Raw genomic sequence first — 15,277 nt, 5'->3', positions numbered from 1 at the left:
AAGTCACAGAAATTTCTAGATCCTCCTCATAGATATTTGTACAAACTGTGATGTCACCCTCAAATAGTATCATCATCATCATCATCATCATCATCATCATATAATAAAATAGAAACAACTGACTTACTTTTCTCCATCTCTCCAAACCCTGAGAGGATTTCACATAGAAATAGAATCGCATTGGAATTGCCATTCTAGTGACTTCATTTCTATGGGTGGTGACATAGTACTCAACAGTGAACAGAATACTGTGAAAGGGAATATTCCATTTATTTTCAAAATAATCATCTCTCAGAATCCTCCTCACACTGTACAATGAGAACAAACCTCACATTCAATCATTAGGATAGTTATTTTTTGTAGGAAATATAATTAACCACAATTGAAAACAATTTACAGAGATGTACAGCGCATATGGAAGGTCCGTCAGTCAGTGTGGCTTGGTGTCAGTCCTATCTTCTATCTCTTTATTTAGATTTCTGGAAGGAAAGCAGGGGGCTGGAAATACCCCAGGTACATTCTGTACAAACTGATATCACTGTTTTTCACCAGGTCTATCTTTGGTAATTGATACTTCAATATAGAACATGATGCAGTACATTACAAATACAAAAAAAATACACTTTGGGCTAAAGGCAATCCTGGTATTGCTTTATGGTTTTACTTTATTGGGGAGGAATTAGCGTGATTTGATGTGGATGGAGCCGCTGCTGAAATCAACATGTTGGCTTCAGTATACAGCTGTTTCAGTGAGAGGAGAGGAGGAAAGGGAACATACAAATACAGCCAGATGGTTAATAAGGACAGGTAAAATGTCTGGTGGTTAATAAGGACAGGTGCATGTCTGGTGGTTATAAAGGACAGGTGTTTGTCTGGTGGTTATTAAGGACAGGTGTGGTCTGGTGGTTATTAAGGACAGGTGTGGTCTGGTGGTTATTAAGGACAGTTGATTTGTCTGGTGGTTATTAAGGACAGGTGAATTGTCTGGTGGTTATTAAGGACAGGTGCTTGTCTGGTGGTTATTAAGGACAGGTGAATTGTCTGGTGGTTATTAAGGACAGGTGATTGTCTGATGGTTATTAAGGACAGGTGAATTGTCTGGTGGTTATTAAGGACAGGTGATTGTCTGGTGGTTATTAAGGACAGGTAATTGTCTGGTGGTTATTAAGGACAGGTGGTTGTCTGGTGGTTATTAAGGACAGGTGATTGTCTGGTGGTTATTAAGGACAGGTTATTGTCTGGTGGTTATTAAGGACAGGTGTGGTCTGGTGGTTATTAAGGACAGGTGAATTGTCTGGTGGTTATTAAGGACAGGAAAATTGTATGGTGGTTATTAAGGACAGGTAATTTGTCTGGTGGTTATTAAGGACAGGTGAATTGTATGGTGGTTATTAAGGACAGGTAATTTGTCTGGTGGTTATTAAGGACAGGTGAATTGTCCGGTGGTTATTAAGGACAGATATTTGTCTGGTGGTTATTAAGGACATCTAGGTTTACAGGGACGGTGGAATAAAAACAAATATAGTCTTCAAAACATGACTATCTTAAAATAGAGCACCCACTTCTGAAAACAACAAAAGAAAAATAAAATCTGTCATGTAAAAAACTGTTACACGTCCAAACAGGTTCAGGATTATTATTGTTTTGCAACAAAATACTTAGTTTTGTTTCGCATTTGTGGAAGTGGAAGACTCCTTCATATCCGATAGAGATCTGGCTAGCACAGAACACTCTCACAAAACACTGCAGATACGTTAGAATGGACCACTTTACAGCAACAGCCTTCAGAGTAGAGAGGCTGTGAGGATGTTGTGTGCTCCCAGGGTTGGGGTGGGAGAGCTGTCCATCTGCCATCTTAGTCTCTGTCTCTGTCTCTACCCCTCTCTGGGTGTTGGGCAGTGGAAGCTGGTGAAGGGGGGATGGGTCATAGTGATGGCTCTAATGGAATAAATGGAACAGAATCCAAGGTGTTTGAAACTTTTCCATTCATTCCATTACAGCCATTACATCCAGTCCTCAGATTTAAAGTGACACCAGCCTCCACTGGGTGGTGGCTCTAGTTTCTAGTTCCCTCCGGGCCCTTGATGCTGGTGTCAATGTCCCCCGGTCTGAGGTTGCAGGACGATGGGTCGCAGTAGCCGTTGGGGCCAGCATTACCAGGAGGCCCAGGTACACCAGCCTGGCCAGGAACACCTGGAGGTCCTCTCTCGCCGTCACGTCCCTCCTGGCCGTAACCAGGCTTTCCGGGCTCACCTGTGGAGTTAGAGTTAGAGAAGAGTTAGCTAAACCATCTTACACCAAAGTAGAACATCCAGAACCTCAAAGACTCAAGACTAGAACCTCAAGGACTCCAGACTAGAACATTCTAGAGACTCTAAGTCCAAAGGCGAGATCAATAAGGCTTCTGTTTGTGGCAAACATGTTACCAGAGTAACAATTACAGTTGAATGACTTGAATGAACATTCCAAAATGTTACGGTGAAACATCAAACAGATACTTTTTTAAAGGATTACTGCGACTTTTTAGCTATAATATTCTATAACTGAAATGACTTAGCTATTCCTACTAAATATTGTATGAAGTCTACATGGCCACTTGATTATTTTTAGAAAGCAGTTTAGACCTAAAACAGACACTTATGTTCTCAGATCTTTTGCTAATGATAACGAACGGTTGCGGCCAAACACAAAACCAAATGGAATACAGTATGTTAGCAAACTCTTTCCTCGTTCAACTTTCCTTGTTCAACCAAGACTAGAAAATCTACAACCTCCAAGACCAAGACTAGAATATCTACAACCAAGACCAAGACTAGAATATCTACAACCTCCAAGACCAAGACTAGAATATCTACAACCAAGACCAAGACTAGAATATCTACAACCAAGACCAAGAATAGAATATCTACAACCAAGACCAAGACTAGAATATCTACAACCAAGACCAAGACTAGAATATCTACAACCAAGACCAAGACTAGAATATCTACAACCAAGACCAAGACTAGAATATCTACAACCTCCAAGACCAAGATTAGAATATCTACAATCAAGACCAAGACTAGAATATCTACAACCAAGACCAAGACTAGAATATCTACAACCAAGACCAATACTAGAATATCTACAACCAAGACCAAGACTAGAATATCTACAACCAAGACCAAGACTAGAATATCTACAACCAAGACCAAGACTAGAATATCTACAACCAAGACCAAGAATATCTACAACCAAGACCAAGACTAGAATATCTACAACCTCCAAGACCAAGACTAGAAGATCTACAACCTCCAAGACCAAGACTAGAAGATCTACAACCAAGACCAAGACTAGAATATCTACAACCTCCAAGACCAAGACTAGAATATCTACAACCAAGACCAAGACTAGAATATCTACAACCAAGACCAAGACTAGAATATCTACAACCAAGACCAAGAATATCTACAACCAAGACCAAGACTAGAAAATCTACAACCTCCAAGACCAAGACTAGAAGATCTACAACCTCCAAGACCAAGACTAGAAGATCTACAACCTCCAAGACCAAGACTAGAATATCTACAACCAAGACCAATACTAGAATATCTACAACCAAGACCAAAACTAGAAAATCTACAACCAAGACCAATACTAGAATATCTACAACCAAGACCAAGAATATCTACAACCAAGACCAAGACTAGAAAATCTACAACCTCCAAGACCAAGACTAGAAGATCTACAACCTCCAAGACCAAGACTAGAAGATCTACAACCTCCAAGACCAAGACTAGAATATCTACAACCAAGACCAAGAATATCTACAACCAAGACCAAGACTAGAAAATCTACAACCTCCAAGACCAAGACTAGAAGATCTACAACCTCCAAGACCAAGACTAGAAGATCTACAACCTCCAAGACCAAGACTAGAATATCTACAACCAAGACCAAAACTAGAAAATCTACAACCTCCAAGACTAGAATATCTACAACCAAAACCAAGACTAGAATATCTACAACCAAGACCAAGACTAGAATATCTACAACCAAGACCAAGACTAGAATATCTACAACCAAGACCAATACTAGAATATCTACAACCAAGACCAAGACTAGAATATCTACAACCAAGACCAAGACTAGAATATCTACAACCAAGACCAAGACTAGAATATCTACAACCAAGACCAAGACTAGAATATCTACAACCAAGACCAAGACTAGAATATCTACAACCAAGACCAATAATATCTACAACCAAGACCAAGACTAGAATATCTACAACCAAGACCAATAATATCTACAACCAAGACCAAGACTAGAATATCTACAACCAAGACCAATAATATCTACAACGAAGACTAAGACTAGAATATCTACAACCAAGACCAAGACTAGAATATCTATAACCAAGACCAAAACTAGAAAATCTACAACCTCCAAGACTAGAATATCTACAACCAAAACCAAGACTAGAATATCTACAACCAAGACCAAGAGTAGAATATCTACAACCAAGACCAAGACTAGAATATCTACAACCAAGACCAATACTAGAATATCTACAACCAAGACCAAGACTAGAATATCTACAACCAAGACCAAGACTAGAATATCTACAACCAAGACCAAGACTAGAATATCTACAACCAAGACCAAGACTAGAATATCTACAACCAAGACCAAGACTAGAATATCTACAACCAAGACCAAGACTAGGATTAGAACATAAATAAAAAGTAAGCTACTGATGGTTCGCTTCTCCATGGCGATCAAGGTCGATGTCACTCACCTGGTAGACCGGGAGGTCCTGGCTGGCCCTTGGCCCCTCGCACCGTGGGACCTCGGTCTCCTCTGTCGCCCAATTCACCTGCGCCACACAGCATGTTAATTACAAGGGTTATTCTAAAACTCCTTTGGGTACATGAGCTGAATTTTGCTTTCACATTTTCAAATAACAGTAACATTAAAAATCCTCTCCCCACCTTTGGGTCCTTTGAGTCCTAGGAGTCCTGGAGGTCCTTTGAGGCCAGGCAGTCCTCTTGCTCCAGCCTGCCCAGGGAAGCCACTGTCCCCTGGGGGTCCGGCAGGACCAGGAGGCCCTGGCTTACCAGGCAGGCCCGCTGCTCCAGACTCCGGCCTCCTTAGACTGGCAGCCAACTGGGCTAGCTGCTCTGTTGGAGCAAGAGGAAAGGGAATGATGAGCAAACAATTAATCAATCAAATGTATTAAAGACCCAGTGCAGTCCAAAATGTGATTTTCCTTTGTTTTATATATATTTCCACAATTTAATGTTGGAATAATACTGTGAAAATTAGGATAATTCCCTTTTAGTGTAGGGGCTGTTTGAAAAGACCGCCTAAAATTTCTGCCTCTTTTGGTGGGATGGAGTTTTGGCCTGCCTGGTGACATTACCAGGTGGTAAATCAGTTAATAGACCAATAAGAAAGAGAGTTCCAAACCTCTTTGCCATAACAGCTAGTTTTCAGTTTTACCCTCCCCACTTAGACCACTCCCAGACAGTGTTAGCAAACTTCTTGCTTGAGAAATGTCTCTTTGCTAAATAAAATAAACTATTTTTGTTTATTTTTGACCATTTCAATTTTTAAAAAATCACAATAAGGTACTCAATTGTTTTCCCAGAAATGATTTGATATTGAGATGAAAATGGAACTTTAATGAAGGCCTTTTTATAAATTGTATAAAAATTGTAGTCCTCATTCTTACACATTCAAGTCTGCCTCAGTAAATTGAGCAGAGTGAAAATACTTATAAAATACTTATACACATTCAACTTTACGGGATTGGTGTCCCTAAACCGGGACAGTTGTTGCTCAATATGTGACAATGTGACTAGAAAACAGTGTATACAACAGCCAACTTTCCGGGACAGCGACATGTCTTATACGGGCAGAAAGCTTAAATTATTGTTAACTAACTGCAGTGTCCAATCTACAGTAGCTATTACACACAAAACATACCCTGCTATTGTTTGAGGATAGTGCACAACAAAACACTTTTATCACGGCTGGTGGTTTGATACATTCACCTCTGAAGGTAAATAATGTACTTACATTCAGTAATCTTGCTCTGATTTGTCATCCTGAGGGTCCCAGAGATAAAATGTAGTGTCGTTTTTTATATATTTAAATGTAGGAACTGGGTTCTATAGTTTGACCCCACTGCTGTCTCTGGCTCCACACCCACCCCGCTTGGCCATCTAGATCCATCATGATCTAGATCCACCATGTATAACATTCCTGGGAGTGTTAAGCTTTAATATTTTTTTACCACAGCATTTTTGTATGCTCTCTATAGTTATGTACTTGAAAATGTATAAATTGGGCAATTCGGCACATTTGGGCAAACTCCTGGCAGACTTGATGCAAAATATTGTGTAGTGAGGTAATTGTTCTCTTGATCAGTCTGAAACTTTGCACACACACTGCTGCCATCTTGTGGACAGACTCTAAATTACACCTAGGATCCTACCTTAATGTATGGCCTTTCTCTTGCATTTCAAAGATGATGGAACACAAAAATAAATAGAAAATGTATGTTTTTTTTATTATATTATCTTTTACCAGATCTAATGTTTTATATTCTCCTACATTCATTTCACATTTCCACACACTTCAAAGTGTTACCTTTCAAATGTTATCAAGAATATGCATATCCTTGCTTCAGGTCCTGAGCTACAGGCAATTAGATTTGGGTATGTCATTTGATGCGAAAATTAAAAATAAAAAAAAGGGTACGATCCTTAAGAAACTGAAAAATATATATGTGTATTTATGGTGCCAAGAGTTCAACCTAAAACTCCTAAGGCTTTTGGCTTGGTATTTTACACTCCAAATTCCAGTCTTTGCTTTTCTGCTTTTAGCAAAAGTGCAGGTCCTCTGGAGGTGAAATACATTTTTCAGCACATTGGGTATAAAAAAGTAATGAGTTTAGGAGGAGAGTAGTGGTAGTGGGAGGAGGGGGTGGGATACTGTAAGAGGGCCCAGGGAGAGAGACAAAAAAACAGGCTGCCACTTCAGCATTTCTGGGGTTCAGGAGTCTGGTATCCATCAAACTAACAAAGGTTGAAGCGTATTTATGATGTTTTTTTTCTGCTTCCCTCTCTTCAAACTGTCAAGCCAGATAGGCTATATCCCCCAAACTCCACTCAGGACCTGGAAGCCAGTTCTACTGCATTTCTTCATTGTTCCCCTCTAATCCGGGACTGATTTAGACCTGGGACACTGACTGTGTGCAATTCATTATTAGGTAGGACAGAAAAGCAGCAGGCTCCAAACCTCATGGGGTCAGAGTTGAATACCCCTAGTCTATAGCATAAACAATGAGGTTTGGGATATTACAGAGTGTTTATACTTAAAGGTAGAGTGGGATACATTGATTTTAAAGACACTGAAGGAATGACAGCGTGCAATATTCTTACCTTGCATAACTCTCATGCAGACTTGTCTGATGTGTTGATCGCTTGGTTCTTTACCCTGAAGGATAACATAAGAAAAGGTTTATGATGAGAAAACAGCTTTAATAAACATAGATTTAGCTTCTGAAATGCATTATGTAAGCCCTAGTTGTGTTATGCTGGACACACTGGGAAACTGTTGTCCATGGTCTAGGTCCAGGAGGGAAAGGCCTAGCAGTAAGTTAGTACATTTCTAAGTAAGTAAGTATGTAAATAAGTTAGTAAGTATGTAGGTTAGTAACTAAGTATGTAAGTAAGTATGAAAGTATGTAAGTAAGTAGCTATTTATGTAAATAAGTAAGTACTATGTAAGTGAGTTTGTAGGTATATAAGTAAGCACGTAAGTTAATTAGTAAGTAAGTATGTAAGTTAGTAAGTTTGTAAGTAAGTTCAGGTGTACAGTCTTCAGAGTTTTGGGTGGAGGTGGTTTGGGGGTACCTACCGCCGGTCCCTGTGACCCCCTGATTCCTGGTGCGCCCCTGTTGCCCTGCATGCCACGTGGTCCAGGAGTACCAGCTGGGCCCTCGATGCCAGGCTGCCCTCTGCTACCCTCTGGCCCTCTGTTACCAGGCTCTCCTGGGTTTCCAACCTGGAGACAGAGAGGGGAGAGACAACTGGATCAGAACAACATTACATGGGTGGTACTGAGCATGCTCAATGAAGACTTCTGAGTTCCGGGGGTGCTGGTGAGCAAGCCATGTAATAAACTAATATCTGCTTTTATCTGGAACAAGAAAAACCCGTAAGATCGTATTGCAGAGATCTCGTCTCGCTTTGGATGACAGAAACCCCTGATGTTACAGGCCTGAAATGGAGGACCTTGGAGATCTCGTCCTGTGGCCCGACCTCCTTACCTGTCTTACTCTGCTCAAAACCTGCATTAGCTGAGCCTGTTTCCAAATACACTTCAGGCTTCATTCATTAGCTGAGCCTGTTTCCAAATACACTTCAGGCTTCATTCATTAGCTGAGCCTGTTTCCAAATACAGTTCAGGCTCCATTCATTAGCTGAGCCTGTTTCCAAATACACTTCAGGCTCCATTCATTAGCTGAGCCTGTTTCCAAATACACTTCAGGCTTCATTCATTAGCTGAGCCTGTTTCCAAATACACTTCAGGCTCTGATTTATCTCTACAGAAACTGCACATGGAGCTCGAACTAAATGGAATTCAAATAATTGAAACAACATCAGTCAATTAGTTATTTTTTTTAAAAACGTTGAAAAAAAAACCTAAATGTTGGTTAATAACCACTTAGCACTACTACTCTATGGGTGTAGATAAACTGTCTCAAAGTTATATTCCTGGTTTGAGACATGGAACTGCTTCTAGAAGAGTACAGAACTCACCACTCCTTTGGGTCCAGCTTCCCCTTGGTCACCCTATTATACAAATGAGAGAAACACAGAGGATTAGTACAGGTGTTGTTTAAAAGGCTCCAATGTGAGGTTGGGTTGGATGCAATGAATCCTTGCTTGAGTGATAACTTACAACATCTCCTTTGTCTCCAGAGGTTCCCTCAGAACCTTGTCCCCCCTACACACACACACACACACACACACACAACAAACCAATATAAATTATTTTGGGGTAAAATCACTCTTCTGGATATAACAAATGCCAAGGGTAAGTTAGAAACACACACACACACACACACACACACACACACAACAAACCAATATAAATTATTTTGGGGTAAAATCACTCTTCTGGATATAACAAATGCCAAGGGTAAGTTAGAAACACACACACACACACACACACACACACACACACACACACACACACACACACACACACACACACACACACACACACACACACACACACATACATACATTCATGCTACACACACATCTCAACAGCTGCTACCAGATTCTTATTATGATTGCTAAATACTGCACAATTGAACCACTTGCCCACCAAAACGTGGGTAAATATTGGACTATAAATTGTTATTCTACTATGTTGGACTATAAATCTACTGAACCATTTATTTTATGTTGGTATTCATATCTTTTATTATTTCTTATTGTTGTTGCGTTGTCCAGAAGGAACCTGCCAGTAAGCATTTGGTCGGACAGTGTCTACCATGTGTATCCTGAACATACGACTAATAAAACCTGAAACTGGAAAGGGCCCATCCACACTCTGCTGCTGGAGTATCACATTGACCTTAAGATACAGGCAGATATTGTTGTGAGAGATAAACAGACATTTTAAAAGATGGATTTCTTACCTGCTCCCCTTTAGGTCCTCCCTCGCCAGCTTCTCCCTGAAGTTGAGGAGAAATCAGTTCACTATTGAAAATCTTTAAACTTCAGTACAGTTAAACAATTATACTACTATGTAAAGTTATACAGTAGATTTATACAGTTAAACAACAACACTAGTTATACTACTATGTAAAGTTATACAGTAGATTTATACAGTTAAACAACAACACTAGTTATACTACTATGTAAAGTTATACAGTAGATTTATACAGTTAGACAACAACACTAGTTATACTACTATGTAAAGTTATACAGTAGATTTATACAGTTAAACAACAACACTAGTTATACTACTATGTAAAGTTATACAGTAGATTTATACAGTTAGACAACAACACTAGTTATACTACTATGTAAAGTTATACAGTAGATTTATACAGTTAAACAACAACACTAGTTATACTACTATGTAAAGTTATACAGTAGATTTATACAGTTAGACAACAACACTAGTTATACTACTATGTAAAGTTATACAGTAGATTTATACAGTTAGACAACAACACTAGTTATACTACTATGTAATGCAACAGCAAGACTAGTCTTATGAATGAATGATTGAACTTGTAACACTAGAGGGGATCAAAAGGATGTATTTCACAAAGTGTGTCCTTGTCAGGTGAGTATGTTAAGAATTTGACTTTCTATTAGCAATTGAGGATACATTGCTGTCTTCATGATTGTACAGAACAGTGGAAAGTCCAATCAAAAGTGGTGGTTTCATGAAAATGGAAAATTGTCATATGAAGTCTGTGGAACCTGAAATGACTAAACACAAGCCACAGTGCTCTTCAGTTGAGCTTCTTCTCTATCTTTTCATCAAATATCATGCATGCAGAACGTAAACGGTCCAGGGAGCTTTAATCCAATGAGTAGTAGTTTAGTTGTATAATATCAGTAGTTTAGTTGTATAATATCAGTAGTATGTTTAGTTGTATAATATCAGTAGTTTAGTTGTATAATATCAGTAGTTTAGTTGTATAATATCAGTAGTTTAGTTGTATAATATCAGTAGTTTAGTTGTATAATATCAGTAGTTTAGTTGTATAATATCAGTAGTATGTTTAGTTGTATAATATCAGTAGTTTAGTTGTATAATATCAGTAGTTTAGTTGTATAATATCAGTAGTATGTTTAGTTGTATAATATCAGTAGTTTAGTTGTATAATATCAGTAGTTTAGTTGTATAATATCAGTAGTTTAGTTGTATAATATCAGTAGTTTAGTTGTATAATATCAGTAGTTTAGTTGTATAATATCAGTAGTTTAGTTGTATAATATCAGTAGTTTAGTTGTATAATATCAGTAGTATATATAGTTGTATAATATCAGTAGTTTAGTTGTATAATATCAGTAGTTTAGTTGTATAATATCAGTAGAATGTTTAGTTGTATAATATCAGTAGTTTAGTTGTATAATATCAGTAGTTTAGTTGTATAATATCAGTAGTTTAGTTGTATAATATCAGTAGTTTAGTTGTATAATATCAGTAGTATGTTTAGTTGTATAATATCAGTAGTTTAGTTGTATAATATCAGTAGTTTAGTTGTATAATATCAGTAGTTTAGTTGTATAATATCAGTAGTTTAGTTGTATAATATCAGTAGTTTAGTTGTATAATATCAGTAGTTTAGTTGTATAATATCAGTAGTTTAGTTGTATAATATCAGTAGTATGTTTAGTTGTATAATATCAGTAGTTTAGTTGTATAATATCAGTAGTTTAGTTGTATAATATCAGTAGTATGTTTAGTTGTATAATATCAGTAGTTTAGTTGTATAATATCAGTAGTTTAGTTGTATAATATCAGTAGTTTAGTTGTATAATATCAGTAGTTTAGTTGTATAATATCAGTAGTTTAGTTGTATAATATCAGTAGTTTAGTTGTATAATATCAGTAGTTTAGTTGTATAATATCAGTAGTATGTTTAGTTGTATAATATCAGTAGTTTAGTTGTATAATATCAGTAGTATATAATATCAGTAGTTTAGTTGTATAATATCAGTAGTTTAGTTGTATAATATCAGTAGTATGTTTAGTTGTATAATATCAGTAGTTTAGTTGTATAATATCAGTAGTTTAGTTGTATAATATCAGTAGTTTAGTTGTATAATATCAGTAGTTTAGTTGTATAATATCAGTAGTATGTTTAGTTGTATAATATCAGTAGTTTAGTTGTATAATATCAGTAGTTTAGTTGTATAATATCAGTAGTTTAGTTGTATAATATCAGTAGTTTAGTTGTATAATATCAGTAGTTTAGTTGTATAATATCAGTAGAATGTTTAGTTGTATAATATCAGTAGTTTAGTTGTATAATATCAGTAGTTTAGTTGTATAATATCAGTAGTTTAGTTGTATAATATCAGTAGAATGTTTAGTTGTATAATATCAGTAGTTTAGTTGTATAATATCAGTAGTTTAGTTGTATAATATCAGTAGTTTAGTTGTATAATATCAGTAGTTTAGTTGTATAATATCAGTAGTTTAGTTGTATAATATCAGTAGTTTAGTTGTATAATATCAGTAGTTTAGTTGTATAATATCAGTAGTTTAGTTGTATAATATCAGTAGTTTAGTTGTATAATATCAGTAGTTTAGTTGTATAATATCAGTAGTTTAGTTGTATAATATCAGTAGTATATATAGTTGTATAATATCAGTAGTTTAGTTGTATAATATCAGTAGTATATATAGTTGTATAATATCAGTAGTTTAGTTGTATAATATCAGTAGTATGTTTAGTTGTATAATATCAGTAGTATGTTTAGTTGTATAATATCAGTAGTTTAGTTGTATAATATCAGTAGTTTAGTTGTATATTATCAGTAGTTTAGTTGTATAATATCAGTAGTTTAGTTGTATAATATCAGTAGTTTAGTTGTATAATATCAGTAGTTTAGTTGTATAATATCAGTAGTATATAATATCAGTAGTTTAGTTGTATAATATCAGTAGTTTAGTTGTATAATATCAGTAGTTTAGTTGTATAATATCAGTAGTTTAGTTGTATAATATCAGTATGTTTAGTTGTATAATATCAGTAGTATATATAGTTGTATAATATCAGTAGTTTAGTTGTATAATATCAGTAGTTTAGTTGTATAATATCAGTAGTTTAGTTGTATAATATCAGTAGTATGTTTAGTTGTATAATATCAGTAGTTTAGTTGTATAATATCAGTAGTTTAGTTGTATAATATCAGTAGTATGTTTAGTTGTATAATATCAGTAGTTTAGTTGTATAATATCAGTAGTTTAGTTGTATAATATCAGTAGTTTAGTTGTATAATATCAGTAGTTTAGTTGTATAATATCAGTAGTTTAGTTGTATAATATCAGTAGTTTAGTTGTATAATATCAGTAGTTTAGTTGTATAATATCAGTAGTATGTTTAGTTGTATAATATCAGTAGTTTAGTTGTATAATATCAGTAGTATATAATATCAGTAGTTTAGTTGTATAATATCAGTAGTTTAGTTGTATAATATCAGTAGTATGTTTAGTTGTATAATATCAGTAGTTTAGTTGTATAATATCAGTAGTTTAGTTGTATAATATCAGTAGTTTAGTTGTATAATATCAGTAGTTTAGTTGTATAATATCAGTAGTATGTTTAGTTGTATAATATCAGTAGTTTAGTTGTATAATATCAGTAGTTTAGTTGTATAATATCAGTAGTTTAGTTGTATAATATCAGTAGTTTAGTTGTATAATATCAGTAGTTTAGTTGTATAATATCAGTAGAATGTTTAGTTGTATAATATCAGTAGTTTAGTTGTATAATATCAGTAGTTTAGTTGTATAATATCAGTAGTTTAGTTGTATAATATCAGTAGAATGTTTAGTTGTATAATATCAGTAGTTTAGTTGTATAATATCAGTAGTTTAGTTGTATAATATCAGTAGTTTAGTTGTATAATATCAGTAGTTTAGTTGTATAATATCAGTAGTTTAGTTGTATAATATCAGTAGTTTAGTTGTATAATATCAGTAGTTTAGTTGTATAATATCAGTAGTTTAGTTGTATAATATCAGTAGTTTAGTTGTATAATATCAGTAGTTTAGTTGTATAATATCAGTAGTATATATAGTTGTATAATATCAGTAGTTTAGTTGTATAATATCAGTAGTATATATAGTTGTATAATATCAGTAGTTTAGTTGTATAATATCAGTAGTATGTTTAGTTGTATAATATCAGTAGTATGTTTAGTTGTATAATATCAGTAGTTTAGTTGTATAATATCAGTAGTTTAGTTGTATATTATCAGTAGTTTAGTTGTATAATATCAGTAGTTTAGTTGTATAATATCAGTAGTTTAGTTGTATAATATCAGTAGTTTAGTTGTATAATATCAGTAGTATATAATATCAGTAGTTTAGTTGTATAATATCAGTAGTTTAGTTGTATAATATCAGTAGTTTAGTTGTATAATATCAGTAGTTTAGTTGTATAATATCAGTATGTTTAGTTGTATAATATCAGTAGTATATATAGTTGTATAATATCAGTAGTTTAGTTGTATAATATCAGTAGTTTAGTTGTATAATATCAGTAGTTTAGTTGTATAATATCAGTAGTATGTTTAGTTGTATAATATCAGTAGTTTAGTTGTATAATATCAGTAGTTTAGTTGTATAATATCAGTAGTTTAGTTGTATAATATCAGTAGTTTAGTTGTATAATATCAGTAGTTTAGGTGTATAATATCAGTAGTTTAGTTGTATAATATCAGTAGTAGGTTTGGTTGTATAATATCAGTGATTGTTTCCCCACCAGACAGCAGGTCTCTACAGAGGGGATAGATACCAGTCAGAATAGAAAGTCCTCTTATCTTACCCTCTCTCCCTTCACTCCGGGGAGGCCTGGGGGTCCGGGAACACCAGGAAGACCAAGATCCCCTTTTGGTCCCTACAAAACAAAGGTAGGGCGACAACAATGAGGTCAGAGGTCAACACCACACTACTGTATGTCCTTAGAACAAGGTGCTTGCGGTGCCAGGATTGTGGGTTAGATTCCTGGGACAGACCATATGTAACATGACTGTAGGAATACAAGCCTCTGCTGAATGGAATACTGTATGTAAATATCTAAACCTACAGAACACGACAGCAGAAAGTAGTGGAAACCTCAGATAAGACAGCAGAGTATGAAGAAACTAACCACAAGCTCTTCAGTCATTAGGGCAACATACACTGGTGAATTAACTGTTCATGAGATGGCTATATCAGGGTCGTGACTCAAGACGTGCACAAAAGAAAGAGAATTTCTAAAAACCTGGCTGCAATTTTTATTTTGTATGATTATGTGTGTGTGTGTGTGTGTGTGTGTCTCTTTGTTCTCTGTGCTGGGCACACCTTTGATTGCTGACCGTGTGTGTGTGAGGAATGCCAAAGCAACAGAAGGCTCTTTCAGCCAGCTGGCCCTGGCCCCCATTCTCTCCTTACTGTGAAAATAGCCTCTGTGTGAGATCCTGAGATCCCGTTCAGAACTATTCTCTAGGGAATTTCTGTGTAACCACAGCCAGGTCCC

General features: G+C 35.5%; 1 protein-coding gene across 1 annotated transcript in view; it reads right to left on the bottom strand.

Moving 5' to 3' along the window:
• Positions 1-246: 246 nt before the first annotated feature.
• Positions 247-15,277, bottom strand: part of col9a1b (collagen, type IX, alpha 1b) — a 45,773-nt gene continuing 30,742 nt past the window's right edge. The window contains exons 30-38 of the mRNA XM_036959918.1: positions 14,585-14,656; positions 9,704-9,739; positions 8,956-9,000; positions 8,814-8,846; positions 7,909-8,055; positions 7,431-7,485; positions 4,974-5,162; positions 4,781-4,858; positions 247-2,253 (exon numbers count right to left, since the gene is read on the bottom strand). Of these exons, the coding sequence (XP_036815813.1) occupies positions 2,057-2,253; positions 4,781-4,858; positions 4,974-5,162; positions 7,431-7,485; positions 7,909-8,055; positions 8,814-8,846; positions 8,956-9,000; positions 9,704-9,739; positions 14,585-14,656 (852 nt within the window). The 3' untranslated portion in view covers positions 247-2,056. The remainder of the gene's footprint in view (positions 2,254-4,780; positions 4,859-4,973; positions 5,163-7,430; positions 7,486-7,908; positions 8,056-8,813; positions 8,847-8,955; positions 9,001-9,703; positions 9,740-14,584; positions 14,657-15,277) is intronic.

Source organism: Oncorhynchus mykiss, chromosome 23 (assembly GCF_013265735.2).
Source record: "Oncorhynchus mykiss isolate Arlee chromosome 23, USDA_OmykA_1.1, whole genome shotgun sequence".
Lineage (NCBI taxonomy): Eukaryota > Metazoa > Chordata > Actinopteri > Salmoniformes > Salmonidae > Oncorhynchus > Oncorhynchus mykiss.
This window is presented reverse-complemented; position numbering and strand designations above follow the sequence as displayed.